The sequence below is a fragment of the Ciconia boyciana genome, chromosome 10 (assembly GCF_034638445.1).
Source record: "Ciconia boyciana chromosome 10, ASM3463844v1, whole genome shotgun sequence".
Lineage (NCBI taxonomy): Eukaryota > Metazoa > Chordata > Aves > Ciconiiformes > Ciconiidae > Ciconia > Ciconia boyciana.
Genome location: NC_132943.1, coordinates 28,249,402 through 28,276,298, shown reverse-complemented (window position 1 = coordinate 28,276,298; position 26,897 = coordinate 28,249,402). Strand labels below are relative to the sequence as shown.

General features: G+C 40.8%; 2 protein-coding genes across 4 annotated transcripts in view; both read right to left on the bottom strand.

Annotated features, from left to right (window-relative positions):
- Positions 1 to 13,947, bottom strand: part of PPP1R1C (protein phosphatase 1 regulatory inhibitor subunit 1C) — a 54,573-nt gene extending 40,626 nt beyond the window's left edge. Inside the window, 3 exon segments of the mRNA XM_072874803.1 lie at positions 11,329 to 11,389; positions 13,697 to 13,821; positions 13,824 to 13,947. Coding sequence (XP_072730904.1) covers positions 11,329 to 11,389; positions 13,697 to 13,821; positions 13,824 to 13,947 — 310 coding nt within the window.
- A 9,935-nt stretch (positions 13,948 to 23,882) lies between these two features.
- The window catches only part of ITPRID2 (ITPR interacting domain containing 2), a 43,402-nt gene continuing 40,387 nt past the window's right edge, over positions 23,883 to 26,897 (bottom strand). For all 3 annotated transcript variants that reach the window (XM_072874324.1, XM_072874325.1, XM_072874327.1), the window contains 2 exons: positions 25,548 to 25,672; positions 23,883 to 25,148 (listed from right to left, as the gene is read on the bottom strand). In XM_072874324.1, the coding sequence (XP_072730425.1) occupies positions 25,562 to 25,672 (111 nt within the window). In that variant the 3' untranslated portion in view covers positions 23,883 to 25,148; positions 25,548 to 25,561. The remainder of the gene's footprint in view (positions 25,149 to 25,547; positions 25,673 to 26,897) is intronic.

Here is a 26,897-nt window from a genome sequence, read left to right as displayed (position 1 = left end):
GAAATATACATAAGAAAAATTCCCTTATTCTTGAAGCAAATAAATGTAAACCAGGGTGGCACTGATTTTCTGGTGTGAGCCAGAAGGCGAACCTGACAGCCAGCATTTCTGGGTGCCCCAAACAGTGCTGGAGGGCCAAACTGAACTATAAGAAGACCTTGGAAAAATAGACTTTCATAGAGATATGGAACAAGGCAAGGACAAGGACTGGAAAATAGACCTAAAGCACAATGTGGCATCTCAAAGTTTGTCCAACTGTGTAGAAGGAGAACTCACCTCATTGTACGGTTACATTGACACAGGGTCTATTCTGACACAAAAGCAGACGTCAATAAAGATTACATCTTTGCTGCACGGAGTAAGGGCAGTTTCCACACTCACAGCATAACCTCACCTGGCCTGAAACCTGACAGTGAAAGAAAAGACTCACACAAAGGAAATAGGAGGGCAGTGGAGATAAAGACGGCTTTTGAGAGGTTAGAGGAGGGCCAGACCTGTTGAGTGACTGCCAGCAAATACTCAGAGAAACAGATTCAAAGAGCAGAAACGTGCCTCTGAAATGAATGTGCCCAAGCAAAACATACTGGCAGACTACTAAATATTTGCAAATAATGGCTACTGTTTTACCAAATGTTACCAAAGCACTTACACAAAAACTTCCCAAATAGCTTGCAATTAATTTGTCCATTGATTCAGCCATAACAATGTATTAGCTTGTGAAAAAAACTTAACATGTTCATCAAGTATTTTCAAATACAGAAGGAAGCCAAATACCTTGAGAAGACAGTTACCCAGAGTTGTGAATTCATCAGTAATACTGAATAGTATTAGTAATGTGTTACTTTCCAGCTGCTTGCTTGCTTTATGTTCAGTCTATGTTCAAATGATGTATCGAAGAGGTTGAAGACCTAAATACAACTGAGGCAAAGATCATGAAGAAAAATCCATGGTTACCAGAAATATAATACTAGCTGATCCCCTGATATACATTTAAACCATTTCCTAATAGCTTCATATGCAGGAATCAATTGTGATGGAAAATGGCTCAGAATTGACCCACCGATCGCAATCTTTGTATTGGAGTTACAGCTGCAGTAGCTATCGCTGTGAGCAGTTCCTTTCTCGGTTGTGAGCTGTAGGAGTATTTGAAGCTCTAAAATAAAAACCAGCAGCAGCAGCCAAAACTAAAAAAGTCCAACATTTCTTAGCATTCTATAGCTCATAAAGCTATTTAAAAAAATATCGTAGCTGAACAGTTGTGTATTGTATGATCTGGAAAGTGACGTTTGCCAGGGGAGAAGAAAACAAATACAAATCAATAAAACTCTTCCTTAGGCGGTGATTATTATTGCTGCCTTTGCAGTTTCCTTCCTTTTGGAATAATACCTCAAGGATTTCTGTAAGAATGTGTTGTAAAGCTAGACCTGGCCAACTGCTCACGGCTTGCTTGTGGTTAGAATGCACACGCATAAAGCTCCTCACATACATGTATCATCCTATGCATGAATCAAGTGAGCTACTAATAATAGTACTTCTTGGGGTTTACAACCCTTTTTACAAAAAGAAGAGGAAAATGCCAATTTTGTAAATTCATTGTTTAGTTTCCTAAGCTTTCGAACAGTCAGCAAAATGAGGTTCCATAATCTCATTCTCACCATCAGCACGGCTAGGCTGGATGGAAAAGAAAGGGCAGTCATTGTTAACTGAGACTAAGTCAGCTGTAATTTCCAAAGGCATTTTTCAGAATGTCTACTAACCTTACTACATGCTAGAGACAGAGGGGACCCTGGGTTTTGTTTTATACATCTCCATCTGTACTGTCACAATCAGAAACACCTCGCTGTGATTCCCATGGAATGAGCTGTTCCACACCCTCCTACGGGACATGCTGTACACATTAAAGCCGAAGTCACTCACTAGCACCAGCATTTTAGGAGGCTTGAAAGCACATTTCTAAACAATTACAGCCCTGCTGTCTACTTACTGTATTTCAAAAACCTAGTGTTGATCCGGATCAAAAAATCTTCTGGATCACAGTTCTTTAAAGGGAAAATTCTTTTTTCTCCCCTACCCCCCCAATCACTTTTTAGTTCGTCAGTACAATTCCACTTCAACAAGAAAAGTTTATAAAATTGCACTTAGTAATACAAAGATGTTGCATTCAGATCAGCTGGGCTCATAGGTTAAATTGCTCCCTGATTCTGTAGCTGTCCTGCGGATCCTAATATAACAGGGAGAAAGTGGAGCAAGTGCTGCAGCTACATGGTGGCTGATCCCAGAGATGCTACCGTTTGGTGGTGGTCAAAGAAAGAGCAGGAAAGGTTCATCCAGAACTTCTTTGCTTTCTGCCACTGTCTGAGAACAGCTATGGCTGGGAACTTCAGAAAGACTTGAAGGGAATACTATCACCACAAGCCTTTCTCTTTTCTCAGTGGTGGGAGCTCAGTGCTGAAATGTTTAGGCTATGGGATATCTAGGTCCTAGGATAAGGGGTACTGTAGGATGCAATAGAGCTCACTGCTTTATTGAACTTTCCATCTGCCTTGCTCAAGCTCATGTTCTGCCTGGTGTGACTCTTCTCTGCTTGTCTCATCAGAATGAAGGACGTGGCCTCTGGTGAAAAACACTGCCTTTAAAATGCACGTTCATCTACCTAGCACTGCTAACTCTGTAAGTGCGGTTTGGTTCCACAAGATGAATAGCACCAAGACATTAATTCTCTGTGGTACATCTGCATCCTAGGCATCCCAGGGAAAACACGAACAAAAAGAGAGCATGTAACTGTGCTTCAGTTTGCTACTATGATATTCTCTTGATCCCCCAGTAAAGCCATTTGAGAAAAATATTGGAAGTGATGATTTTACAGACACATGAATATGGTTTTGAGGGGGAGAAGAGGAAAACAGAGCTCCTTCCAATAGACATATACTTTAATTCTATCCTAGAACTGCTTTGATTACTGTAAAAAGAGACTTGGCTGGTCCACCTGATCTCGTTTCCACCATCTGGTGACACAGACAGCTCAGACTCACAGGAAAGCAACACTAAACTCTACACCTCCTTGCACTCTCTCTGAATTTCCGCAGTCCAGCCTTGGCAAAAACTTTCATGATTGATAGCTTTGCTTTATTTAGAGTCTCTGCTAGCTTTTGGTCCAGATTCATTACATTCCCACTTTTGGTATATTTTGAAATGAAGCTTTAACTTCAGTTACTCCATAGAAAGAGTTAAATGTTGGCTCTGACACCTTAATAAATGGGGCTATCTTGATTGATGCTTTAAGTGCAACCCCTTCCCAATATTCTGAACATAATGAGGTTAGTGCTAAAAGCTGGATTCTCCCTCATCTGTCTGCATTATCTATTTATTCCACACATGTCACCATGGTAAATGAGTGCTGCATTAAGTACTAAATAGTAGAGGTCAGACAAACCCTCTGTTGTTTTTTTTCCCCTCAGCAAGGCTGAAACATTTATTAATGGATTTTAGTTTATTACCTGATGTAAAAAAAAAAAAAAAAGATCAGTATTATCACATTATTGAAGTATAATTTAAACAGAATCTCAGAACAAACTAATTTGACATTCTTATTCAAAACATTTTGTCTTAGATGTTTAAATGAACTTCATTTCAAATTGCCTCTAAAATTTTTTACCATTTTGAAAAAACACTCAAAATACAAACAGAATGTTTGCTCCAGGCTAAACTGGACCTATTTTGATCCAAACTTTTCTTTTTTTTGAAGGCCACCAACCCCAAAATTGTATACTCATGTAGCTGTATGAAATATAGCTTAAGTACTTTGACTATAAAAAGTAGTTAATTACACTTAGGCATTTTTTAAAGTAGAAAAACTCACCATCTATTCAGAATTCTCACCAAAACAAACTATGAGGTGTATAAGTATTTGGCACAGTGCAAATCTGTCAGAGTTCCTCTAGCAAAATATTAAGCATCATGAATGCAATAAAGTTAGAATCTGTCCCACTAACTTCCTCACCAGGTTAGGTAGTTGTGCACGCTGCTGGTCTCTACCCAAGGCACACCTCTTTGTCATGTTAATACGCACAAAGTTGATAACAGAGATAAACAGTCTGAAAGCTTATCAGTCCTGACGCTGAATAATCAAGCAGCTGGAGATCTGTAACATTAAGCCCTATATATTAAAAGTGATTTGCAAATAATGTCCTGGGGTGGAAGAAGGCTGTTTCTATGGTGCTTTTGTATAAGGAACGAGGAAAACAGATGAAGAGTACAAGGTTCAACTCTAAAAATACCTCCTTCACTTTCAGATAGTTCCACGGACATTGACCCTTCCAACACAAAACAAACAGGAGGCAGGGAGCAGGAGGAACAAGTAATGTCACGGTACACATTAGGGGCTTAGCTGCACTGATAAATAAAAAAGTACATCAATTCACCTCTTGGGGATTTAAGACTGGAACGAGAGAAATGGATAAATGCAATTCCACCCAAATTGGGAGCAAGTAAACCTTTTTTTTTTTTGCTTCATAGCCTCTCAGCTGCACCAGTTCTCTCATCTAGGCCAGAAATCTGAGTCCTGGTTGTGAATACCCAACCTCTATTTTCAGTCTGCAGGGCTGGGTCGGGCCTTTCCACAGACCAGAGCTTTCTTAGGCAGCGTTTGTGTCCTGCGCTCCCCCTTCTCACAGAGGGAGGACAGGCTTTGGTGAACGAGAGGGACTGCTTGTCTTGTTTTGACTAAATTTACTCACTTCAGCCAACTAGACCATAGTCAGTAGAAGCAACCAAACTCATACAGACTATGTGTCATGTTAAATGTACCTATGCAATCATCATTAAACTCTGGAAATGAAGGAAGCATGGATAAAAACAAACAAGAAAAATGAGGTAAAGTAAGTGAATTTTGACCAGAACATGCACAACACCTTTTAATTTTTACTTTCTCTGAGTAGTTTTCAGACCCTTCTCCTTGTTAAAGCATTACTTACCAACTAAAGAGAGACCAGACTCTACTTGGGCACTATATGAAATAGTACGTGTTTTCCACTGTTTCAGACTATATGTTTTACACAATGACTGAAATGTTCCCAGGGAATGTTTCTGTTTGTGAACTAATATGTTCATGACCTCAAAGAACAGCAAAAATGCATCTGGCTGTTTTGGTGATAACCTTCGGTTCAGGCACAGCAGTGCTCGGTGCATCCCAACCAACTCAAGCCTAGTCCTCCAGCTTGCTGTCTTTACCATACTGCAGGGAGCATGACAGCTCTTTTGGCAGGTGATGACAATGACATATAAAATCCTCACTCTCTCATGAAAACGGAACATTTTCATGAAAGATGCTAAGGAAAGCTTTTTTTTTTTTAAATTCATTGCTTCTGTTTGGAACCTGTGAGCTGTCACTTCTGGACTGCATTAAAAACAGTTCAAGCAGTTTCCTGACTTTTTTCTTTTTTTCTTTTTTTTTTTTTTAAGTCCCTGAACTTTTCTTTTTATTTTCATGGGTCAGATCATGGAAACTTTACTCACACTGCATATATGTGAGGAAGTTATGCTGTGACTTGTCCCAGGGGCTTCTGTGAGCCTGAACTGCAGAGTAAATTCAAAGTAACCTGAATGAAAGAACATTGGAGCATAGTGTATATAAGGTAAGAAAAAGGGATGTAGTTTGCCACTGAATGTTTGCAGTCACACATCAGCCTGCAAACAGCAGAATATTTTCAAGCATAGACATTTTCATCTCTATTCCGGAATCCCTATCACCTGTCAGGACTTATGCAATGTTTGTTTTATATATTTCATTGTTTCACTGTGTCAGATAGTCTTTTCCAGCACAGGCCTAAGGAACACGAAGGTCCTCACTGCCCTGACTAACAGTGCTTGATCTCTGACCATCCTAGTGCCATTGGTAACGGACACTGAGCTGTACTAGTCCTGTGGTGGGAGGGGACACAAAACCTTTTTCATTGCTTATTGCCATACCTCCACGAACTCCTAGACTGAAATAAAAACAGACAGCACACGTAAATGGTATCCACATTTAGCATACAGAAAGGCCAACTAGTTTGACCAAAAAAACCCCCAGATAATGGCAATTTTTATTAATGTACTGCTTTTCTGAATACTTTATTACCACATTAGAAGCCTAAATTTGCAATTGAAAACAGCTGCTATTTGGCTTACCCACTTTATTTCCTGAACCAAAGTAAGCAGTATGTCCTACTAGAATCTCAGGCTTTTGAAAAACATATCAGTTTTCATGAACTATGAGACCAAGAGTTCTCTGCTGCTTCAAGTTTCAGTGAGACTTTTGCCTGAGAAAGTATAGCAGGACTGCTTGACAACGCCCAGAAACAGCTGCCTCCTACCTCCTACCTTGTTTTTTGATCCCAGTTTATTTTGTCTTGGGAGAAAAAAAACTGTGACCATTAGATGTAAAACAAACACATTCGTACCCCCATGCCTGGAAGTGTTCAAGGCCAGGTTGGATGGGGCTTTGAGCAACCTGGTCTAGTGGAAGCTGTCCCTCCCCATGGCCAGGGGGGCTGGAACTAGATGATCTTTAAGGTCCCTTCCAACCCAAACCATTCTATGATTCTATGTTTCACCTAGAAGCATAATCCAACAAATATTAGTCACAAACATTAATGCTGGGTAGAGCATAACGCATTTATCCCCTCAAGGATGTCGTGCTGGTATAGTTTGCATCATCATCAAAGCACATCTATACGTGCTAATGAGACTTATTGTGCGGGGAAAGCCTGGGAAAGGTCTAGAACCAATTTAGCATGAAAAACCTAATCTACTTTGGGTTGTCACGGGATTGCCACAGGTGTAAGGACAGTTTTTCCTCCCACCACCCAACTGGCTGTGTTGTTTGCTACTACACTAAATATTGAGGCTGCTCTTGAGGCATCTCACCAGACCTCTGTGGTGAGATGTGGCAGTAAGCTGAAAGGCATGAATCTCTCTCTGGACAATGGAAAATCAGCTGGGAACAAGACAGAAAAACTGCTAACGCCCAAAGACAAGCTGCAAGCAAGTTCCTTGTCTGGAGACAGGTACAGCTTGCTTATCTTCAAGTTATGATTTCCAGCCTTCAGAAAACTCAGATGTACTGAGTTGTACTGTACATATATGTTTTATATTGCTTTTGCAGTGATAATATACTCTTTCCGCCTTGAAATGAGATTTGTGAGATACAAAAAGGCAGCTCTGGAGAAGAGTTATCAAAACACATTGCTATGTTTTTCTTATTTCCAAACACTGAGTAACATTTACATTACAAGCAAGGAAACCAAAACAGGCAACTGAGCAGAACGGAGAGTTGGAAACAGCAGATACATAGAAAGTTGAGAAATGCAGAAGTTTATCCTAACGTTTACCCATATTCTAATGCTTCAAGAAGACTGAATACTTTGACACAACTTGAACAGCCTTTGCCAGCCAGATTGTTTGAAGTTGCGTTGGCTCTGTGACAAAGCCAGGCCATACAGGAACGTTGGCATTGTTTTCTGATCAAAGCAAGCCCTAATGGCATTAAACCTGAGCTGTGGTCTGACATGTTTTCCTGCCTCAACCGTCACTTCTCTACATTGACACCAGCTTTTTCTTGAGCCGTTGCAGTATGATATTCTGCTAGTTTAAAGCATGGTCAGACTTTTATTTCAGATGATAAGAACTGATTTTCATATATATTCTGCTATGCTTGGTAAGGAGACAGGAGGTTGTGAGTATATTATGGCAGTGCAGAAAAGGTTGCTTTCAGGGTGTGGTGATTTTCAGTTTCTGGTGGATCCAGTGATGTTGCAAGAGAAAGAGGAAGCAGGAGAGCTTTAGCAATTTTTGGATTAACCTCTTGTACAGCTTAATAGTTAAATGTATCTTTAAAAAAGGAATATAGCATATGCTTAGTTTTAAAGTACAGACATGGAGCAACTGTGGCTACAGCAGGATATGGTGGGTTACCCCAGTAACTCATACAGGCATCCTGCACAGGATGACATGCTGCACATTTTTGTAGTTCTGTCCACTAATATTTGGTTTTGCTTTCACAGAGAGTAAAAAGAGTCTTATAATTTCAAATAAAAGTAAAACTGATTAGATATTATGAAATCAAACATCAAATGCTCACAAAATATAGCTCCATTGATGGCAACTGAAGCATGATAGAGTTAAGTAACTGCATGACTCGAGTCTCAATTTTCTAGTGCTAGCTTCTCTGCTCAGATGTGACATAACCCATCATGGAGCACTTTACAGAGCACTTACAGAAAGAGTTAAGGGTTTAGTCATTGCTACGTTGCTTCATAAGCCCATATCGCCCACTGCAATCATTGTTGCTGCTGCAATTCAAATTTCTCTTCTGTTGACTTTGATTGCCATTCTATATGATACCAACCAGAGTGAACAGGAGAAAATGCACCAGTCAATGATACTAAAGGCTGGATACTAGCTCCTGCAGTCACATCTACCACCTGTCTTTAAATCATTTAGTGTGGTCTAGCCCTTACTGTCTCCTTGGAAGCACGTAAGCCAAGAAGACTCTTCTTATAGTTTTTGAGTAGCTGTCACACGTTTAAAATGACTTAGCCTTAGTAGCTATTCCTTCTTCACTTTGTGGCACAATGGACCTGACCTAAATCAGTGAAGACAGATTCCTGTCAAAGCTGTAGTAGACATCAGGGATGGATGAGAAGACTTAGAAGAAAACAACTATTTTAGATCTTTGTATGGCACAACTCAAACTGAATTCATTATAAAGTTCTGAAATGTCCAAACACATTTTACTGCCTTCTGGTTTCCAGATGGATCTGCATCCAGAACACCAGAATACCACAAAAATGCTGCTTTTTTTCCTGCTGCAATCAGAAGCAGCTGCAACAGAAGGCTACAGAAAAGTCTGATTCTTAGAAAATGCCTGTCTCTCTTTTTCAAAATAGACGTTTAGATAATTCAAGTAAACTTTGCAGGGGCGTCCAAACATTTAGAATTGCATTTGGACACATATTTCAAACCCTTGGAAGCATATCCTTCACTAGCTGTTTGCTCCTGATGAGGGAATTGGAGTACTCCAGTGGGTAAAATTCAAGTGACAGGATTCTGGTCTAGCCCAGCTCTCATTTAATAGGTGGCTTTGACAGTATCACTTAAATTCTCTGCTGCTCAGTTTCCCCGCTGACCTTGGGAATCACGCTTCCAAAACAATTTGCTGGAGTTTCAAGTTCCTTACTATCCACACCCCCTTACTATTATTATTTTATTTACTGTAAACATGTACAGTGGTGAATTTAACATTTTTTGGAGACAAATCGTTATTCAGCATCCCATTGAATTCTATTCAAAATCCAATAAGAGACCAGCATTTGGGGTTTAATCAGCAAGGTGTCAAGAGCCCTAGGACTAACTGACTCCTCTGAAAGTTGAAGGTATACAATAATTTCAGAAACTGCACAGTAACTTGCAAGATCAAGCCCATAAGGAATTGTTTTACTATTTATATTTCCATTGTAAAGTTATTGTCTGCCTTTCCAATTTGGCTTTGTAGTCCTTGCATTCAGCAGGTTTACACAGCTACATGTGCACACCCCGTTCAAAACACTTGCCCATATCAAGCATACCGTATGGAAATATGCACACGCATGCTCATGCATAAACCACATGGTGAGGTGCAGGAAAATGAAGGTGCTTTTAAAGTTTTTATTTTTATCTGACTTTATGGAAAATTAGAAAACAAGACGAGATTATAATTTAACCAAGAATACCTTTGTTGATATTAGTTCCCAGTATCTAGTAAGAGGGGATAATATCTAAATGAATAAATATAAATAAGTGAAGAAGGTGAATATACAAGCTCTTGGGCTTATATGGAAGTTGACTGATACTTGCAGCAGCCCTGACTCATAATAAAAATGATTTATTTAAAGATTTATTAATAACATTGCAGGAAAGGAGATAACAGACATGCACCACTTTGTTTACAGTAAAATTTCCTGTAAATTAAAAAGAGTACTTATTCTCTGTTTGGTTTTGATTTGGTACTGTACCAAGTATCTGTTTATAAAAGGAAATATGATGGTACAAAGTGTACAAAGTGAATTGCAAAAGAGATTAACGGTCAAGATAAATTTGCTTTAAATTAGGTCCTAGCAACACAGACACTGTAGATCCCATTAAGGTAAGGAAAGTCGGTCTAAGGCAGATCTTTCATGCACCATTACTGAGAGCTGAACTGCCTGAAATTCTGGCCAGAAAGATACTCTCCAAACTGAGATTGGTGTTAGCCCCACAGCAAACTCATGGGTCACTGTCAGTGTCAAAAGAATATAACTTTAGCCGAACCTCCCTAATCTGTGTGCTGTGCTGCAATGATCTCAACCCCAAGAGCAGGGCTCTCTAATTGCTTCTTTCTGCACTTTCTGAGGAACTTCAGCTACTGGCGATGTTAATCAGAAGTGGAGACCCTCAGCACGGTGCCGTAAGTGGAGATCCTAATAGAGCTAAGATGGCTTTGTTGTACTGAGGTGCCAGTGCATACAGTAATGACCTAAGAGACACATCAGTGAGAAAAAGTCTGAACTGCTCTAAAAAAAAAGATTCAGGTGATGAAGGGATAAGGCAGGAAAAAAATGTTGCAGAGCACTATGTAAAGGAAAAGCTTGATAGAAAGTAGGTAGTGTGTTTCAAAGGGATTATGTCTTGAGGACTTTTTCCTACAATCCATTTCTGCTGAGCTTTTTCACTTATAATACTCCCTAAACAGGTTATTAAAGAGTCTTTCTGAAGTCATGTTTATGTGACAAAGTATGTTGCAACCTCAAATCATCCCATCCCACAGAAAATCTTCTGGGAGGAGTCTTGGATGAAGATAATGTATTCACAGTTGAAAAGGAGTAATGAAAACAGACATCACTTGTTTCATCAGAAAACCAGAAAACAACCTGTTTTGCAGAAGCAATTCACTTTGTTGAATTAGCCCTGGAGCCACCCTGGTATCTCTAGAGATCAGAAAACCAAGACTAGGACTTCAAAGATCTCCAAAGTATCCACCCAGGGAAAGAAAAGGTTTGCGGATGGAAGTGCTGGATCCGGGTCATATTCTCCCTGTACCTACAACAAAAGATTTACATGAAGGATAAAATCCTGAAATTATTGACATTATCTGGAGGCCAAGAGTTACATGTGTTCATGGGGTTTACCCCAAACTGTTCTAAGATCCATTATTTGATATGTAGTGCTATGAAATTAATGCTGTTTTTTTAAAACCATGTAGTTAATAAAACCAATTTGCAGACAATCCTGTGTATATGAGTTCAATGGTTTAGAAGGTATGTTGGCACTTACCTGGGGGCATGTGTTCATTCATGATGACGAGCGATGCTGGTGTAGGCCTTCTTTTCCTGATCTGTAATATGCATAAACCAAGGAGAGTCATTAGGGTCCACCAACTGCCCCGCACCCTAAGCAAAGCAAAAAAATCCATCTGATGCACTCCTGAGTATAGACCAGGCAAAGTTAAAAAAGAAAATATTTAAAGAACAGTAGCACGTCACTGTCTTACTGACTGCTCGTCTGGTCTGACAGTGATCAGGGTCATGCTGCTGCTTGTACGTGGAAAGCAAAGGCACAGGGGAGAGCCTTCCAAAATACCTGTAGGATTTGCAATCATCTTGAATAAGTTTTTGGACATGTATTGCTGACATGTATCAGTCATATCTTAAAATATTGACATTTAGCTTTGCTTCAGGAAAATGATTGCAGCAGTTTGTGAGCTTATGTGTGCAAATACCTAGTAATGTCATAGCTCTCACAAGTAATCGTTAATATTAATATTTTGTAAGTGCACTTGAAAGTTGATGTTGCATGTATGCCTTCCAATGAACTTATGATATTCTAAACTGTGGCCAGAGGTGTTACTACTGTTCTTTAACTAAAGAATACCAATACTTAAGACTTTCAAAAGAATATGTTCAAAGAGCACTGTACAACAGATCTTTACATACCAATATATAATCCTGAATTCTATGCAATTCTTCTTATTCAGAGTTTATTTGGTTAAGTACTTTTGTTCCATTAACACTGGTTGAACTACATGATATTAGACTACTCTCCTATAATGCACACATTTGCATTGAAAGCTTTGTGTTGCTTCACTAAAGCCTCCAGGCTATTGATATTCCATTGAATTTAAGAGAGGGACCAAGAGCATTTAAGCTAGAAACCATTCTGACACAAAACCTCAATGTCAGTGCGTTTGTTCTTTTTTAGTTGCTGAGCCAACATCTTTATTTAGCTGGGTTCAAATTTTGCTTTCAGAGGTGTAAATGGAAAATTACATCATCAGGGTTAACGGGTTTATTCCAGATTAGCATAACTGTAGCTGACAGCAGAATTTACTACTTTAATTTCATCACACACCCACAGTGAAACTGTATAGCACTTGGAATTAAACGCACAACATAAAAAAAGGACTGCCCATAAATACTGGGCAGAATTTGGGCCACAGCATTTCAAAAGCCATGGGAATTCTGGGAAATCCTAATCCTGTGGTTCTCACAGATTTCAGAAAAATATCAGAACACATCCTGCTTGAATTCATTGCAGGACTGTTCCGTAAGGTACGGACATCTCGCAGCTCAGAAGTACCTATGGACAAAATGAAGACCTGCAGCAATTCTCCCCTGCACCCTTCTAGTCTTTCTTCATTCAGTGGTCACTCTCAACTCATCATTTTCCGGCATAGGCGGCTGCCTTTTAAGACACATGACATCAGAATATTCAGGAAACCAGATACCTGAGTTTTTAAGTCCTAAAGGTGCAAATAATTTCATAGCTAATGGCACGGAACTGTCAAGGTTATAATATTCCCCTGGTATCATCTAAAACTAGACTTACCAAAATAGAAGCAAATGTCGAGAAGGACTTGCACTGAGAAAAATATACTGGGTCACCTAATTACATTTTATCCAGCTTTTCTCATAAGATTCCCTGTGTCCTTCTTTTGTGCGCATCTACACATATCTGTACACAATAATAGGTATCTTTTCCTCTGTAGACATCTGTACTGCTATATATATTATATGTACGTGTATGTTTTGGGAGTGAGCCAAAACCTAAAATAGAACACACACAATTCCAACGCAGACATAAGTCAGGCATATTTCTACACGTATATATTTTTCAAATATGTAAAACACTGCAACGACATAAAGAAGACTATACCAAAAAAAAGAGAAATACAGGAGGTAAGTGAAGTGATAACTATTGTGCAAAACATAACTCGTCTTTTCTTGTGTTAAAATGAATGGTAAATAAGCTGTCTTCTGCACAATATTTCCACTAGGTACCTATTATCAGCTTCATGTTTTGCTTTATGTACAAATCATATACTTTAGTTGGTTTGTTGAGAATGTGTATTCATGTGAAGTGTATGTATTAGGGCACAAGTCCAGTTATAGAAAAGGCACAACAAATATATACCAAATAAACCTACCCAAGGTAGAAAAGCCTTATTCTGGCTAGTGGACATATCCTCCTCCCTTGCTGGGTGTATCCAGACATTGCTATAACCTCCAGAGCATTTAATCTATAGTTACACGAATACAAGTTAGAAAAGCATTTAGGCCACAAGTATTACCTGTTCTCATCCCACATCTTGCCCCCATTCCTGCCCCGTTCCCTCAAAACACCAAAAGAAACTCGTCTTCCTTACCTGCTCAGCTGCCTCGGGATCTATTTGACTCTGAAACAGTGGCACAGCAAACTGTATTTTTTTCGGGCTGTTGGGCTCCATCGCGATGCTGAGGTGCGTCAGGCGAGAGCAGAGCCTGGAGCTTGAGACTCGGTCTGCGCCTCTCCCCGGGCGCCCTCCCTGCCGCCAGGCTGAGCGCTCCTCAGTCACGGCTGTAACTCCCGACTTAGCACGGGGACCGGTGTGAGCCGAGCAACTCCCTTATTCCACATCCACAGAGATGCCGCTGGCTTGGCTATGTTCTTTTTTTTCCCCTCTCCCTCTCTTCTGCAGTCCTTCAGATCCTCTCAGCACAAAGCTGAAAGGAACAATAAGCTAATTGTGTACCAGTTCACTTCTACATATGCCAAGCATTCACTCAGGAGCTAATTGAAAATGCAATACTAGCATTGCATGGCCTGGAGCCCTGGGATTTGAAAAAGAGGATCTCTCCACTGTACATTACTGACTGGCTGCTCAGAAGTGCAATGCAAGCTCCCTCTGAGTATTGCTGATGGGCTCTTAATTATTGATGAACACAAATCAGGAAGTTTTCAGATTTTGGGGGTGGAAGTAGCAGGAGGGGTGGATGCAATAATTCCATCTCTGTTACAGTGTGCCAGAACCGCTCTCCTCTTCTCACATATCCAACAATTGCCTTTGCTCTTTCAAATCCTCTTCTAAACCTCTTCCAGGAAGATTTTTGATGATGGTGCTACACAGATGCCTACACTTTCATGAAGTTTATCTGGTGTGCTAGGTGGGTTTGCACCTTAGGCTGGGTTTGCAGATTTAGACTGCGATCTCTGCTGGTGGGGTCCATCTCACATAATTTCAGATACTGAGAACATCCACATTTAAGCCAGCTATCTGGGCTCCCTCATGCTAGACACATCAAAGGGCATTTCACCCTGTCCTAGTTAAGCGGAATATAGTGTTTACTGGAGATGACATTTTCTCTCCATTAACCCTAGAAAAAGTAAAGATGACTGAGACTTGTTACCTCACTTTTAGATGGCTAAAATTCAGAGGGCCAAATCCTACTTTGGAGTACAAAATCTGTGCCTTCTTCCAAGACCGGGAAAATAATTTGGTCAGTCATACCAATAGTACCCTTTGGTGAATATAATTGCTTTTCACTTTTCGTTTCACCTTAATTCAAAAGAAGCGCATGAAACGATACACAGCGACCACTGACTGACTTAACCTACCGCTTTGCTTAGAGCACCTGACCGCTGCCAAGCAGGACAGCAGAGCTCCTGCGACAGAGGCGTGCTTGATGCCAAAACTGGATGCCCAGACAGAAAGTGCCCTAAAGCCAGTTCAGAGCGCTGTGCTGAAGGCTGAGCTCTAAGCCGAAGAGCGTCGGGCCGGTCTCCTGTTACGCACTACCAACGACTGGGAAGAAAGAGAAGGTGAGGTACAGCCAGGCACAGACTGGCCCAGCCCAGCGCAGAATCAGCTTTACCCGGCATGAGGCTACCTGCAGAGAGAAAGCCCATTTTGGTCAGGTTTTTGGAGGGCCTGTGAACTCTCTCAACAGGGAAGGGAAACACAACCAGCCAGAACGAAGAGCAAACAGACAAAGTTCATGGAGAGGAGTAACAGCTTGAGTCTGCCTCTGACAAACTGTAGTAAGGAAACAGAGAAGCAGCTCAATTCAGAGCTGAGGCTGGGCATCACCAAAACTCAGAGGAATTTGAAAACGTGTTTCTTGTTCAGGCCACTGAAGGCACTAAGGATTTTCACAGTTCATCACAGGTTTATTCAGGGTCACTGAGTATTTTCCCACCCGTGCCAGTGGAGGAGGCAGCGACGGAGCGGGGACCACAGTTAAGAACAACGCACAGGCCGTACACAGCAGAATAAACCAGCGGCTCAGGGGTGGAATATTTGTTTGGCTTTGATTCATACAAATAAAAACTGTTAACACATTATCGGAATACCAAGGTATTTCTGACCAGAGGCAAGCACACTAGCTAGTTGGTTTATGAAGAACCTGACAAAGCTCAGGAGGTGAGGATACGCTAAAAGTTAAAGGCCCAGTTGACTCAATGATCAAAAATAACTCTCAGCGAGGGCTGAAATTTCCCTCCTCATCCAAATCAAAACTACTGTGTACTGTAGCGGTTTCCAGCTGATGGCTAGTAGCTGGCGATTTTCCTATTAGATTTATTGTGACAGTTTAGGTGGCATTAACTTAGAATTGTAGAACCGCTTGGACGGGGCTTCTGGAGATAGCCCGTCCCAGCTACTGCTCGAAGCAGGGCCCAAGATCAGGTTACCCCGGGCCCTCTCAGGCCGAGTCCTGAATATTTTCAGTGCGGAGGTGAAATGCTCAGTTTCATTTACCACAACAAATGAAAGATATGCACAGAATAGTGATGTTCGGTGTTTCATACAATCATTTTTAAGCCTTCACTATGCCTACAAAGATGAATCATAATTTGCTTTATAGAATTCCACAGACAATTAGAGCCAGGGTGCAATTGCAGCAGTTCTGCTGGTACAACTAAGGGTCTAAGACACTAAAGGAAGAGAGGCACACACCGCTTTCACTAAGGACAATTAGAGAGTTGTTTTCAGGACAGTCTAATTATCCAATTTCACAAGTCCTTCATGAACAGCCGTGCCATTAACTTCAATGACAGCTTCAGACATAGAGGATATACACAGGGATACACCCGGGGGGAGGACATACACAGGGATCTGCAGTTGTGGCTTTTCTCTGATAAATTGTCATGCTCAAAAGAAAATAATTTTTGTTTTCTCAGTCCCAGATAATGTGAGAAAAATGTTTTCCAGCTGCTTTGCTATTATATATTAATAAATAGTATATTTTAAATATCGGGTTTCTCTATGAAAGCTGTTTGCCATAAAACATCTATTATAGCTGTCCATGAAACTTCATGTATTAAATTATGCTACAATTACAGTGTCTGTTATTGTATTACAGGAGCTATAATTCTCATTACAAAGGCTTGAAATTTCTTATGTTAATGATAAAGTCAGTTGAAAACACACATTCAGATAGTGAAAAAATATGAAACCATGAAATGCTCAAAGGCTTGTAGAGGTGTGTTTCAGCTCTAGATTGCTGGACATTGCTGTCTAAAGGAATCATGTCTCAAAGTTGCTGCCAGTGATATGTCTGAGAAAAAAGCTCAGCAGTCATATGAAGAAACAAACCAACCAAAGCACTTATTGGCAGGTTCAGAAGGGAGCCAGGCAACAGGGACAGGACAAGACACAAGGACAGCTCCTTAATGGGGCTGCTGTGCCTCAGAGAGAGGCCCACCGACGATGCGATGTGGAGATATTTGCCTCTGCGGCTCTCCTCTCTGTGCTTATTTGGAGCTGGTGTCCAGCAATCTTCACATGCACTATAACAATAGACGTATATTTAAAATAGTATAAGAGGCATATTTCAGATACCACTCGGGTATATCATTTCAGGATTACTACATCAGCTCTCTCTTACACCTAATTTGCAGCACTAGATGTCTCTGGGCAAACTGTGATTGCATTTTCTATAGACTGCATCATAGTCTGCGGAAGAGCTGAAATGCATTTAAGTACTGCCAAATCCTTTTAGCTCATCTTCTGTTTTTAGTGCACTCCCCACAATGTTTCAAATTCCTTCATGATTCAGCTAAAACTACCATGGAAGAAAAAATAACAATAACTGTCTAAGATCTTTCCTTCCTGTGTCGTTCACTAGGTTCTGGTATGAAGCGCTGCTTTTTAATATATCCTCCTGTAGCGATGAGCTATCAGAGTACTCACGGCACAGTTCCTGCTTGAGATATTTTTCCTGTTGTGTTAGGGGAGGTTTATATTTTTTTTTCCCAGCCAAAGACAGAGGCTGCTGGGAAGGGAATTCAAGGGGGTCTGTCCTGCACTCTCCTTACACACTTTCTGTTGTGGCTGTGATCTGCCTCAGCTTCTCTGCTGTGGTGAGGCACTACTGCAGCATCAGCCTGGCCAGGAGAAGAGAGAGAGCTGGAGCTGCTTGTGAAGCCAACCTACCTAAGGCTTTGGGTTCTAATTTCATCAGTGCAGATGCAGGGAAGCATTCAGCTACAGTTCTCTGATCCACCAGGCTGCCTTACAGAGCAAAGACTCAGCTTGGAAGTGGCAGTCCTTCCAGTGCATCTCTTGGGACATAACTTTAATCCCCATTGTAGCCACTGATATGCAAGAACCTTTGCAAAGATGTGTTGATCCGTGCTTTCCTCGGGCTCTCCAGCTGAGACCTCTCCTCACACCAGCATCTCCTCAGGGCACTGCCGGGCAGCCGCACCGTCATCGGGGGAAGAAACGCTGCAGAGCACGTTGCTTCCTGGCTGCTACTCACCGGCTTGCTGCTACAGCCAAAGGGGACTTTAGTGTGCCCCTTCCTTCTGCCCTTTTCTAACAAACTGACAAACCATTTTTTCAATGCCTTTTTCCATACAGAGGCATCAGTTTTGCAGCTCTTGGTGTTGGTCATGGGCAGAAGGGAGGCAGAAAGCGTGAACGCTGGACACAGTCTTTGCTGTGCACACCATACCTGTTCATGGACAGGTTTTCCTCTTGGGGCTCTACACCGGGCATTGCTCATAGGTGCTAAAATGACATGCAAGCCTTCCAAGAATGAACAACGACATATTCAAATTACCCTGAAAGTTTCCTTTCAAAATAGCTGAATACAGGTGTTGCAATCAGGGTGGCTCCCACTCAACCGCTGGAAACACAGTTTGCTAATTTTATACAGAAAATGCAAAGAATTTAAGATCTGCAAGCATGGGAGAAAGTAGAGCAGATCACGCCTGTCTTGTGAGCAGTAAGTGCTGCCGCAGGCAGGTCAAGAAGAAGAACAGGAAGTCTTGTTGAGCAGCGACAGAGACAGTGGGACATTCAGCAAGAGCTATTGGCCTAGTAACAGCCTAACCCAAACTTCCATCACCAGTACTCGTCCATCAAACACCAGGCTTGGACATGCTTACGTACTGACTACATACATGGATTCAGAAAGCCTAGACGTAAAGTAAAAAAATAAAGTAAAAAATACAGCTATTTCTACTTATACAATCTCTTTAGTTGATATAATCATTCCTTAGCAGCATAATTTTAATCATAAGCAGTTTAAAGTTACCTTTATCTGAGGACATAAGAACTGATACTACCTATTCAAGTCTTCCCCTGGGACTTGCAGCTCTCCAGACTATCAAGTAATGCACAGACATTTACTGGTAGGTGCTACCCACTACCATCCATAGAATACACACATCCAAAACATAGGAAATGAGCTGGATTAATGGGACATAACCTGATTAGACAGTCAAAAGATCCATGTCCAATATGGACTACAGTTCAATAGTGCTGAAACCAAAATTCTGGTACTGGTTTTAGGGAGGTATTTCACCAGGAAGTCATGCTAGAATTTGCTTCCTTACCAAGAAGAAGGTAAATCTAATATATTTTTCAATAAACAGAACTACTGTTGGCAGTTTACATAGACTTTAGAATGGAATTATCTTATTTCCATATTAAACCTTTAATGCAAAAATTGACTGACTAAACCATTGAATTAAATGATTGAAATATAAAATTGAGTTTCTACTGTAAATTTTTTTAAAAACAAAAGTTAAAATATAGAACACAGAGAAGCTGAACAAGGAATGAACTTCTGAAATTTCAGAGTGTGAGTTGGAAAACTCGGTGTACAAACACATGCTACCAGGCTAAAAATGGAAAGTCATCAACTCGGCTATAAAAGCTCAGTATGCCAAATTCAGAATATGTTTTTAAAATTGTGATTTTTTTTTAGTTTAAGTCTCTTCAGATTTCCCTTCTTTCTTGCCTGCTCCTCCACCTCAGATGACAGGCTAGGTCTAGAGAAGTCACAGCGACCCCCAAGTTGGCGTCTGCAGCTTCCACATGGGAGCAACTGGGCCGGCCAGACCTGTGCAGCCGGCACACCGGGAGGGCGGTGTCGGGGTTTGGTGACCTGGAGAAAGTGGCTGGGGCGTGTTTGTTTGCTATTTCTTATACAAGTGTCGGGAGCAGCAGGAATGGTGCTGCTCCGTGAGCAGGGACAAGCCAGTAGCCGAGGGCTACCCCAGTTTGGGCCATGCCCTCTATGCAGCCCCACAGGGCCTGAAGGCAGCAGCAGAGCTAGAAGGCATCACGCAAAATTATTCAGGGACTGGTTCAAATAAAAAACCTTCTCCATGCAGGCTGTGCTTAAATTGCGGAACTCATCGCCACACGATGCTGTGGACAACAAAACTTTACACGAGCTAGAAAAGCAATTAGATCGATTCATGGAAAGGAAATCCACCAAGGATACCACCGCTGGCCAGGAAATCCCAGAGCCACTGCCTGCTGTGAGCGGGAGGGCAGAGATGCTCCCCACGCTCCCCTCTGGCTATGCTCTTCCCAAAGAGTAGCATTTGCTGTTGGCCACGGTGGGGGTGAAGATATCGAAGGGGCTGGACCTTTGGTTTCATCTGCTGTGGCTGCTCTTATGTTACAAACTACAACAAAACTCCAAGCGTTTCACGAGCCTGCGCTGCTATGCTCCTTGTACTTAAGAATAAGCAATCCCTTTGCTCAGCTTTTTTCCCCATCGCTTATGCCAGTGCAAAACTATGCCTAGATATAAATTTTCCTGCACCTCCCACCTATGGCTAATTTATTAAGTATATATTTAAAACCTGCATTGTTCAATCTTTAGTACAGGACATTGCCCTTCAAAATCATTTCCCCTGTCTTTATGATACTTTTAAAACAAAATCTAAAACCAAAGCTGAACACACAAAACTAAGCAAAAATATTTTTGTAGATGTTTACTTAAAAAATTGCCTCTAAAACTCCCTAACACGTAGCAAATAACCAATGGAGAACAGGACTACTTTAGAAAATAAAAAAATGAGAAACTCTACATTATTATACAAAGACTCACAAACTTAGAAATACCTGTGAAAGCAGGTGTCTGTACCAAAGATTTCACAGTAAGCAGAACAGCTACTCACTCACTGAGGCAATTCTTGCTTTTCATCGTGCTGCCTTCTCATTGCTGCCATTTAATTACTTAGCCATTGTCCAGGCTTTCCCCTTTTACCCTGTCAAAAAAAGAGAAAGATGTTTCTGTATATAATATTCACCATCACTCAGCAAGCATCTATGCAGAATTGCCTGATATACAAGCTATTTGGAATTATCAAGTGATTTTGTTTCTTTTTTTTTAAAAAATGGGTTTGTCTTTTATTTTTACAACTTTTATTATAACAATATTGTACAATTTTATTCTATGGCATGAATATGAAGAATTACCATCACATCTAAAATCACATACGAAATATCAAAGTAAATTTGCATTATGCCAAGTTAATAATATGAGTTTCTTGTTGTTCCTGAAAATCAACTAGTGTATTATTTTGACATTATCATGTTAATTCAGAAGAAAGTGTTGCGTTGGACTGAAGCCATCTAACCAGCAGTTATTCTGTTTTATGACGTCACCCAAGTTTCAGAGTTTTGGGTTTGTTCCCTATTGAAAAAACCCCTCAAAAGAGAAATTTTCCAGTAGTTTAGGCATGATTTTGTTCTAAACTGCTAGTCACGGCTTGAATTACTCCAGTTTCCAAATGGGGCTCTTCTTCCCTCTCCCTAATCAGTATCTTCCTGTGGCCAGTGTCATTGAAACAGATTCACCTGTGGTATAACTTAATTAAAACATTCTGACCTACGCTGTATTTCAAGTGTAAGCCATTTGCTCAGCAGCATGCAAAATCCAAAGGCAGTACACACGCTGCCCCTCAACACTCAGTAGAGTAATACTGGTGAGCAGCAGTGGCTGGACTGTATCAGCAAGGCTTTAAATTCTCACCTTAAAAGAGACAGCAACCAGAGCAAACCGGTCCTTAGGAAATGTACGGCTTGGAGCATCTTGGGCATCACTTGCCTTCTAAAAGCAAGCTGCCAAGGGCTCGCACACCACACAGTTTGAGGGAAAACAGGAGATGCAGGGCAGCCTTCCCTTTATGAAGGTCATGGCCAGCAAAAAAGTGCTTGAAAGAGCTTCAAGAGCCCATCAGTTCTTTCAGTAGGGGCAGGGCCACTTTGAGTCCTCCCTCCAAACAGCGTCACAGAAACTACCAGCAGCAGGAGCCTCTCCTCCTGTGTACTCACCCCCGGCCACGCGGCTGGGTCCGTGGCCATCCTCGGTCCTTTCCTTTTCAGGGCTCGCACACGGTGCTGTGGGCGAGCGGCAGCAGCACCTCGCGGGCATCGCAGCACTAACCCAAGCGGTGCGGGGGGCTGCTCCCGCCTTTCCAGCTGTTGTCTCCAGCTGCCGAATGCCGAGATGTCTCCACATTGTTTCAGCAGAGGTCATTTTTGTAGCTTTTCACTGCAACAATAGGGGCTAGAAACATGCTTTTACTCACCTTAAAAAATAATAATAATTTAAAAAAATCTCCAAGTACTAGGCCCCAAATCTCTGCCTGATTTGAGCTGTGCCGTAGGCATGTATTGCTCTGCAGTAGGCTAAAGACAAGTCTATTTTGCTACCAACAGGGATGTAGCTGTCCCGTACCCAGAGAAAACAGCTAGCTCTTAGGGTTTCCAAAATACAGCCCTTGGCTTTATATTCCTGCAGCCAACTGGCAGCCACAAAGACCACTATCACAGTGAAGTTTAGAAAAGCATCCAAAATATCTCTGGCTTTACTGCCAGCTTTATTCACAGCAAATTTGATTGACCAATATTTATCAGCCACTAATAAATCTGTTTTAATCTGCATAGAATTCATATCAAATTGCAGGCTGGCAGAAAAAAAGACAACACTAATTTGTAAGGAAAGTAGCAGTTTCAATCATTAAACAAAAGAAAAACTGTCCACGCTCAGAAAATCATTACAGCTGAATTGACATTACTGAAGGGCAAGCCACCCAGGTTAGGCGTGTGTCCAATAATAATGATGGCTGTTCCTAAGGCACAAGCAGAATTGTCAATAGAGGTTGGTACCTGTTCAGCTTAACTTATATGACAGCAGCACACTACAATTTTATTTTTTTTTAAACAGGAGTTTATAAACATTCCTGTATCTAGAGAGATGTCACTCAGAAAATATTAGCTGAAAGTGTCTTTAAGAATGGCAAAAATCTGTTACCAGGATTATGGAAAAATAGGTGCTTGTATACTCATTAGTTTCAGTACAGTATTTAGAAATGTCATTTTGAAATGTCTTTATTTTAAATTCTGCCAGAACTTCACAAACCTGCCTTCCATCAGCTGGATGAAAAAATGGCACTATTTTTCATTTCTCAGGATATATTAAAATTAGACTCTGTGCTGCTAAGATCAAAGGTTCTTACAAGCTATGAGCTGAAGCGCCCCAGACACTCCGGGATGTTACCTAAAAGTGACTTTTCTTGTCGGAGCGGTGAGGAGCCAGGCTGCCACACCTGCAGGGGATGCTGCTGGCAGCCGCTGCTCGACAGCCGCTGACTCCTGAACTGCTTGCCTCCATCACTCCATGAGAGCCACAGTTGCCACCTTTCTTGGAACTCCACTTTGAGTAGGACATGGGCACAGGACATGTTAATGGTCACGTGCTCTAATTAACCTGGCTGGGGGACAAGGGGAGCATCTGCTGCTGCAATTATTTGACTAGGTCTTGGGTTTGTGCATTTGCAAAGGCAGGTTGCAGGCACTTGGGTCCGGCTGGTTACCCTCCAGTGGCATTCTGGAATGGAACCGCGTACTCATGCAAGCTGCAAGGAAAGCAGAAACCTACTGCAGCTTACCACCACGGATTGCCATGCATAAGTGCTGTCAGAGTTTATATTTCAACTTTTAAACATGTAGTATGAGGTTTTCAAGAAAGCTCTGGCTCTACTCACAGGGACAAACTGAGGAGAGGTCAAGACCAACCAAATTCTTGGAGCTGCAACAGGAGCCAACAACTTTAAGAGTTTGAAGTGCCAACATTTCTCTCAAATTTATATTTCACATTTCCTAAGCATATAGGGTCCCCTAAACATCTGAAAGCTTTTGGAAACCCAAGTCCTGAGCTTTCCTGCTGTTCTGTGTGCTATTTGAACAAATCTATGTTACTTATTTTGCTTACAAGTAAACCATGCACAATGAAAAACACTGACACAGATTATAGGCAAAATAAATATTTTATTGGTTTAATATACACTTTTTAAAAAGAAATCAGCCCTTGTGTGTCTTCGTAACACAATTTACAATCTTAGAAACTTTTTCATATAATATTGTTATATTTGAAACTATTTTTGATTAAAGACCTTGACATAGATTAAAGAGTTTTAGTAGATGGAAATGGCAAAGGAGTAAAGAGATTCCAAGCACAGCAAAATGGGATATTACATATCCACTAAATGTCTATTTGACCACATAAAACCTCCAATGAATTCCAATTTGCTCCACTGGAACAAACGCATGTTCATCAGGCTAACTGAAAATCCGCACAGTGAGGGATGGGGGAGGAAAAGAGATTTTTTCCATTTTCCCCTTAATACAAGCAAGGTCGTTCATCCATTACAAGTTGCACATCCTAATTGCTTTCAGAAGATCAGAACTTTTATTGCATTTTGGTTAATATGAAGCAGAAGAGAACTTCTCTTGGTATGAGTGAAAGCAGTCAACACAAAGACAAAAAACAGTGCTTAAAATAAGGCACTTTTCTATAGAGGGATGCGCAAACAGTAAGGAAGCAAATAAAATTAAAAGTTGTCTTCTACACAAAGATAAGGCTTTCAGTGTCAGAACTTTAAGTAGTTTTAAGTAACGTCACGTCATTCTACCACTCTGCTAATAGTAACCGCCCCAAGAATTAACAGCAATTTTTACATCAGGATTTTTTCCTTCTTTTGAAGTGGCACTAAGTAACAGCAGTGGAAACCATTATTGGTTGTTTCAAGCTCTTAAAGTGGATCAGTTATTGCACAATAAATACCTCACAGAGGTCAGTGTTTCTGGGGGATTTTTTGTTGGGTTTTTTTGTTTTGGTTTGGGTTTTTTTGTTTGGTTTTTTTTTTTTTTTTTTTTTTTTTTAAAAAGCTAGGCTGAACGCATTTGTGTTATAAATTGGTTATGTCTGGAAATCTTCAAGTTTCATGATGCATCGCTAAACAAAGAAATTAGCTACATAAAAATTTACAACAGGGACATACAAATAAATACAAAACCTTTCAGAGAGCACAGTTTTGTTGGTGCTTTAAGGAAAGTAATGAACTAGTCAAAGTGTCTAAGTCTTTATAGATGAACTCAAGGAAAGGTACACATTATAGAACCAAGCTTCGAATACAGTAGCCTATCTCAGCAGCTTTAACATCTCCTGAAGCAAAAATAACTTGACACTTTCGCCAGTGTACGCCGCTCAAAGCAGAATCCCACAGCATTTCGGACTACATCCAGCCTTACAGAAAAAAAAAGCAAGATGAATATCTACATTAGATTTTCGGAAGTCTGCTTGTTATGGTGAAGTATGTATTTTGATAATATTCATATCTAAGGCAGGCAAACTACATAAATCCTCTCGCATGATGCATTCACATGCGAAGTCATCACAGAGAACACCAAAACCAAAAGCCAAGGACCACTTCATGAAAGCTGACAACAGGATGGGCCAAACTATAAATGAGCTGATATTCCAAAGCTATCCAGGATTATCAGTATCCTCTGTATTTGATGAACTTCCATTTTGATCACTTATGTTTCAAGGGGAAAATGCAAACAAAGCAGGGTTTAAGTTAACAATGATATTTCATATGACAAAAAAAATAAAATCTGGTTGTGGCAGTTTGTCAAAGATTACCTGTAGTACCCATTTCATGGCTGTGTATCTTGTTTTGCAGTTGCAGATCTGCTTTGGGGTGATACGGCTGCTAACAATCCACTTACTATTTCTCGTCTTATTTCACCAACAATAGATTCCTTGATCTGAAAGGGATTAGCCAAAGTTTTAAGGTCAGTAAGTTATATAACCAAGGGATAAAACTAAATTATATTGCAGATATGTTTGACATTATTGACATATGAAAATGTACAATACCAAAAAGTCAACTTCCAAAAAAATGCAAGTGGAAAAATATAAGAGGGTTTCTCTTGGAAAAATAACTGTAAGTAATTTTAAAGTTCTCACAAATCATATAAATGCAAACCAAAGTAGTTTTATTTTTCCAGATGGTAAATATATCTGTGTTTTACACTTAGGATTATTGGTTTTGTTAAGAAAAAATACATTTCAACTACGCTAAAGTTCTGCAAATGGCATTTCAGGATATACAGATCAAAAGCACCCCAAATGCACCGCTTTTTGACATTAGTCATCTCTTGCAAAGGAAGGCAGGACCGATCTGCCTCACAAATGGATTACGCAGTAGGAAAGGTCCAAGTCTGTGAACATGAGCTGCTGTTTTCATACAAATCAAAAGGAGACAAATCCTAATTACGTACTTTCAGCAGCAAAGACAAACACAGAACTTCAACTGTTGCTCACATCATCAGTTGGCCCCTGGGATATGACCTATGCCAGCAAAGACTATTTTTCACAGGATTGTGAACAAAGCATTTACCCATCAAGTTTTACATAAAACAAACCCAGGAGTTACTACTGGCAGGCACCTGAGTGTGGCTGAGGCTAGAACAAAGAAAGAACAGAGCATTGATGGCTACAGTAAAGGAAAAGGAGAAAAGGAGGCAAAATCCAGTTCCACAACAGCATATTGTGCCAGAAAGGAGCAGGGCATGACAAAGGAAATTAATACAGGCTGCTCGCAAGTACGAGAAATCTTTGGCACCAACTCATTTTTTGGATGGTCTCCACTTGGGGAAGCACTAACAAGTCAGATGTGGTTCCAAGGACAGGGGAGGACAACAATGGTGGGAGAGTGCAGGGGGGTAAGAGCCAGAGCCCAGCCGCTGGGGTCGCTCACAGAAGCACTCATCAGCCCAGTTAAGCAATACAGTTTTCTTTTTCTTATGAAAAGGGCAAATAATTTCCTGGCACAAATAACTGATCTTAGACTAAAGAAAACACTGTTCATAGTGTCATTTCAAAGTAGCTTTCAAGTGCCTGAGTAGCGGTAATGAATGTGAGACTCGATGCTAGAAAAAAAGCCCAAATTGCTAATCCCGGTTTTGCCAGTAAGAAATCCCTTCATGT